We start from the raw sequence: 6,399 nt of genomic DNA, 5'->3' as shown, positions 1-6,399 counted from the left end.
ACCATCTAGTAAACTGGATGCATACACCTCTGAAGAGTATATGAGTTGAATTAAATGATAGCATGTGTTTTTACACAATGTTAGCCTGTCTGATTCCAGGGAATCAAGATATTTTTCAATCTCATGAATACAGTATTCACTGACAATTTCTCCATATGTTACTCCATTCACCATATAGAGAATTTGGTAGCACTTTCCCTTGAACATTCGAGCAAGTTTCTTGGAGAGAATCATTGTTGTAAGCTTTCTCCTTAAATCTGCATTCGGTATCATCCTTGAAAGTATGCTTAAGAGAGCCTCCAGATAAATATTTTGAGAAATCACAAAATTTTCCTTGACCGAAAATATCATAAAGACTTGCAAAATAATCCAAGTTTTTATTTATGATGTTGAGGAGACATCTATTTCTAGAAGAACATATTTCCGGTAACAGATTCTTTCAATAGGCATGATACCAATCTGTTCAAGGATTTTTAGGGACCGAAGTGGTCCACCAAACCGAAGATCAACTCATGAGTTATTGGTTATGCCATAGGTTGACATATCAGGATTACCAAATCCTTTTAGTACGTCACTAGTTTCGAAGAAACCATTGTGAGGTGAATGCATATGACTACTTTTCATTGAAAAGATGAAAAGATACTTATTTTTCTCATAAGTTCGAAGAGTTTCTTTAACTCGACTTATATTGCAATAGAATTTTATTGCAATATTGTTTTTCAATATAGTAAGAGCTTTTACTTTATCATTTCGAGGTATTTGATTCTTTGTTTGAGAATTCCTTTCCATAAGGTTGCTTCTAAAATCTAATCCATCAGGATTGTTTGTGGATATTGTTGATAAGGGACCAAAGACAAGATTCACAAACTTTAAGTTTTTGATACCATAATTTCTCTTAGTGAGATGTTCACAGCGAGAAATAGAAGCAACAGAAGAGGTATTCAGTAACCCAATCGGGTTACCATTGAGAATCCTTCTTGAACTATATTGATTTCCTTGAATGAGAGATTCATCATAAGGTGAAATCAGTGTGTCATATCTTAGATCTAAGAGATACTTTCTCAAGAAGTTGTAATTTCTCAACCAACTCCTAGAAGATTCCTTTAATGAGAGTATTGCACTCTTCATTTGTGTCCTCCACCATGGGACCTTGAGGATATCAAATCTTGCTGCTACGTTAACTGAATCAGAGATAGATTCAATTCTTATAGGTTGGATCGCATCAAACAAAGATTGTTAGATCTTTTCATGTTTTCCTGCTCTGATACCAATTGAAAAGACGATGGTGCCCAAATATACCTCAATCTAAAAAATTTCCACATATAAGTCCTTTCTCCGAAAGTGATTGTCTATGGACTGAGTCGAGACAATACAACAAATCGGTTCACACTTCGTGTGATCGTCTATGGATACGAGATCGAGACAACACAACATCGAAGTATGTTTACTTGATAAAAGGTTCGGACTTAACCAAACACAATAGGATTGCCTATCAAGTAAATAGGAATTCACGTTTGTGTAATTTACTTTACATTATAATAACAACAATTATAATTGCGGAAAATAAAAGTCAATGACACAAAAAGATTTTGTTAATGAGGAAACGACAGATGCAGAAAAACCTCGGGACCTTGTCCATAATTGAATAATCTCGGAATTAAGCCGATATACAAAATCAAACCAACTTCGTATAGTTGAGACCAAGCAACTAAAACTATAGTTCACCTAGTTCCGTCTGTATTCCCACGCCTCCAACTTATAATAAGTCACGTACTTGGAACAATTCCTTTGGTTCGTATTCCAAACAGTAAAGGAACAACAAATCTGTTTGGTATCAACTCTTTTCAACCAAGTGATATGAGGTCGACAAAGGCTCTTCTGTTTATCTCAATAAACTCCTTCGTCAGGTTCTTAGATATATCTTATTTTCAACTACTGAAGTAATTGTTGAGATTTTGCAATCAATAATTTTAATCACAAGGATAAATAAATTATAGTTGGATCCTATTTTACCGAAACAATTATTGTGCACACCAAAGATTATGAATCCCAAATCAGAAATCTTCAAAGTCTTCTTTGTCTTCAAATCTTCTTAGATCTTCAATAAACACCTGCACACAATCAACTTGAATCTCTTGTGATCAATCACGCACATAACAGAGTCTGTTAACAATGGATTATCACAAGACGTCTTTAGATCTACAAATAGTCTAAAGATCCTCGTCGAAACTTCGATCTAGTTTGAGTGAATCTTATATCAGAAGAGAAGATTCTCAAGCATAAACAAACTAGGTGCAATAAAATTTCAACTGTCGTTAGTCAATCAAATCAATCGAAAACAAAATATAAACCGCAATTATCTAGTTTTCCACCAATGGTACTAATAGAGCTTCTCAAATCCCAAAGAAGACTTTAAACTGAGCGGTCGTAAGAGATATCGCTTAATTAGGTTACTCTCCTCTCCGAATAGGCGGCTTCACCAGTAACAGCACAACTGAGGCAGTTTGTTGTCACGAGGATTAGTTTGCTCGAAATGCAAACTTTCATATTTATAGACCAAGGAAGTTTGGACACCAAGGAATTTCCAAAACCGAAAATATTCTCAATATATGCAATATATTCCAGATTCGGTTTCCATAATTCCTGGAAATGCTTTGTCCAAATATTGACCGAAAATCTCTTGGAAAATCTCCAACTAGTAATGCACATTACTAATTTTCATTTTCCTAAAATAAAATTAAAAACTTTAAATAAAAGATTTTCAATTAATTTTATTCGATCCGGGATTTTCTTCCTTTAGCTATTAAGGAATAACTTTGAACAATTAAAAATAAGCGTTATTGCACATGTTCAAAGTATGTCGACATCCTTACTTTGTAAGTCCTCTTTCATACTTACAATCTTGAAACCGATTTGCCACACTTCCAAACAAGTTTATAATTGGTTCATCTGACTTTCTAGATCTATGTGATTGATAAAAAAAAAAACACTCAATCACAAATCATGGGTTTCACGGTTCTACCTCCATGTGAGTACTGTGCATAGTCACACTAGCTTTCCGAAATTCGGTTGACTAGGTACTAGGATCGGTTCCCCACATATATATGGTATCTAACTTGTACGTGTTGCACGTGTCCATAAGATCGGTTCCCCTTTGCCTAAAAACGTGTTGCACATGTCCATAGGATCGCTTCCCATTTCTGCTAAAAACTTGTTGCATCTCATACAAGGATCGATTCCTCTTTGTGATAGGTTGCACCTTTTACTAGGATCGGTTCACCTTTACCCAGAGTCGGTCATACCAATAACACAAAATCGATCATACCATCTCAGGTGATTACTTAAGATCGGTTTCACTAATAAAAGTCATGCCAATACAAAAGTCAGGCCTTTGTGGATAGTTTTACCAAGAAGACAAACAAGTCATGAGCGGTTATACTAATCACACATATTGGTAGTTCAAAAGATATACAATGAATAACATTACCAATAATGCATGGCGATTTCCTTTTCGATTCACAAAATAAGTTCATGAATTTACTTCCTTAAAACACATGTAAAACATTGTTTCCTAGGATGAAATCTTCACCTTATACCCATACATAGTCACAATAGCATTCAAATGATTATGTCGATATCTTATATACAAAGTTTAATGGTTAAGCAATAATCCTCGTATTGTATTCCTTAATACTATGTCTATCTAGAGTGTTCATGCTTCGCAGTTTTGTTTTCAATATGCACGACTTGAAAGATACGTTTAGGGAATGAAACAGTTCAAGTCAAATATCACTAACCTCAAGTGGAAGGATGATGTTGTCGTTGTAGCTCCTTACTTCTTCACTTCTTCAAGTCTTCGCAATACTTGTATTGTCTCATATCCTAATACTTTCAAGCTAACCTATATGAAGTTGACTCTAGTACATAATCAAGCGACTCTTTAAATGAGTTTTGATTCACTAAAATATGACAACCAAACTTGATTACCAACGCTTGGTGGGTTCAACCGAGCTATGCTCTAACACATGAGGCTCGCGTGGGTGAGGCTCTCATATTATTGCACAAATGGGGTTAAAAACCCTAGTTTTACTCTATGGACAGAGTGTGGGTATCTTCTAATAGAGCTGAGCTGATCTAGTCGATATGCAAAGCTAGGCTAAACTAGTCAAGCTCTAGGACAGAGCTCTATTCGTCGGGCTCTAGCATAGAGTCCAACTAATCTGATTGACGTTAGTCTATTTAATATGACTCGTCAATGTTGGAAAGCTATATAAAACATTTTTGTAATGGGTTAGTACAGTGATTAGCTTTGGCCCCTAAATACTGCCAGTAGTTACAAGGTCTAAGGTTCGAACTCTTACCTCCTCCGAGGGGAAAGCTATATAAAACTTCACTTATCAAAAAGAGATTCCCATGAGCATATCCTACAAGATCGATGCACCTCATTCTACACCTAACAGTCTAACAAGTATGACATCCATGTCCAAGAGCACACACCTCTGTTTAACAACACCGATATATTGATCAAAACCTAAAGAATCCTTCAAAGTCATTTAAAGAAAAGATTTAAGTTCCCAAAAACTGGAAAAAGAAATACAAAATAGCATTTAAATCTGAATTTGTTTGTTTATTTATCATTATTGATCACACGATTATCAGATTATATATTATGTCTCATAGAATTTGATTACGATACAATACAGTAAGATTATATAACGTTCTAATTCTTTTACTGGTATTTGATGTAGCCAACATGAGAAGTGTTGACGTCCTTGATAAGGGTACCAAGCATAGGCACAGAGAAACATTTGGAAGATTCTTCCCTATAGAAGAAACCGGCACATTTGCAATCTTTACTACACCTGTCCCTGCAATCATTCACCTTCATTGGTCCTTGTCCTTCGTCATAAGGACTCGAAAAATGTTGGACGCCGACAATCTTGTAATATTTCGGGGCGGCACCACCAGTCTTACATGAAGGCGTTGCAGGCGCTTTGCAGCTCTCACTCCAACCTAATAAACCCTTGGGACTTGGACAAGCAATACACATCCTATTATCGCAGAACCCAAATGAACCGCATTTTGATGGCAACCCGCACTCCCTTACATCATCTCCAAAGAATGCATAAGTTTGATCCCATTTTAAGTAAGATGTGTTTGTATAGTAAGTGAATACTTTGATGTTTCCATCTGATTCTAACCTGAAGAAGGAATAAGTTGCATTGTAGTTGAGTTTCTTAAGTATAATCCCTCTTGAATTACCTACTGGTCTTGATTGAAGTAAATGCCTAATAGGGGTGCTTAGCTGTTGTTGTTCACCAAAAGCCAGTGTTAACTCATAAGAAGTAATACTCTGATCTTCAGGAACTGCATCAAATGATACATTCAAAAGGCCTTCACCTCCCCAGCCTCCATATTGTAGAGATTCGCCTGCAGTTTTTAGATACATTGTGAAGCCTTTCTTGTCAATCACAATACTATAAGGACCATCTCGACCATTCACATCCGATGTACGACTAACGAGCTGTTTTCTTCCACTGTTAAGCTTAAGAGTTTGGCCTACTAAAAGGGTATCAGCCGGATAATCGAAACTCTGCCAGACAAACTTCCCATTCTTATCTGTAAGTACTAGATTCCCATTTGGTTGCATAGAAATACTAGTAACACCTTTGTTGGTCGTGTTGGTTTGCCAAACTATACGACCATCAACATCAGCTAGGACTAAATTACCGTTGCGGCCGAAAGTTAGAGTAGCATTTTCGCGAACGGGATCATTCCGGTTAGCATCCCATACCCAACGCATCAAGTCTTCATCTCTAGGGATGCCAGCTCGAATGCCAAGAACATATGCGTTAGGAGTAGTGTTATACATACATAGACGGAATGGGTAGTTGTAAAATGTATATTCATCTGTTCTTACAATACGATGATTTGCGTCATATTCGACTATATAGTCGCTGAATTCGCCTTCGTTTATATACCGGAAAGTTGCGTTTCGGGGAACTTGGGATAGCACTGGAACACTAGAGCAAAGGAGAATAGCGAAAAATAGAAGGAAATGGTTATGAATTGGAGGAGCCATGAGATTTTAGAAAAGGTTCAGAGGTTTGTATGAATTATGAAATATTGATTAATGGGGTGTTCTATTTATAGACTTACCGGTGAATGATATAATAGGACATGGGGCGTATCTATCTCTTTGCATCAAGTGGATAACTAAAGGCGTCTTTGAATCTAACATTTCAAAGTAGAGACAAAGATGAATTAGGCTTCCTCCTATAATTGAATACTTTATGAAAAGAAATAAAGCATTAAACTCTCTTATCCATTTTACTTGATTTTTGCTGGTCCGGTCTCCATTTTCTGTTTCACGGGAGACAAAAAATATATTTGAAACAT

General features: G+C 36.2%; 1 protein-coding gene across 1 annotated transcript; it reads right to left on the bottom strand.

Moving 5' to 3' along the window:
• Window positions 1-4,601: 4,601 nt before the first annotated feature.
• LOC113310663 (EP1-like glycoprotein 2) lies at window positions 4,602-6,134 on the bottom strand. Its single transcript, XM_026559401.1, has one exon. The coding sequence runs from the start codon at window positions 6,080-6,082 to the stop codon at window positions 4,730-4,732; it is 1,353 nt and encodes a 450-aa protein (XP_026415186.1). The 5' UTR covers window positions 6,083-6,134; the 3' UTR covers window positions 4,602-4,729.
• Between the last annotated feature and the right edge of the window lie 265 nt (window positions 6,135-6,399).

This window comes from Papaver somniferum, chromosome 9 (assembly GCF_003573695.1).
Source record: "Papaver somniferum cultivar HN1 chromosome 9, ASM357369v1, whole genome shotgun sequence".
Classification (NCBI taxonomy): Eukaryota; Viridiplantae; Streptophyta; class Magnoliopsida; order Ranunculales; family Papaveraceae; genus Papaver; species Papaver somniferum.
Note: the sequence above shows the minus strand (reverse complement) of the source record. Positions and strands in the feature narration are given on the sequence as shown.

Coding starts and splice junctions, on each gene's coding strand:
- LOC113310663 (XM_026559401.1), bottom strand. CDS start 6,082: ATGGCTCCTCCAATTCATAACCATTTCCTTCTATTTTTCGCTATTCTC.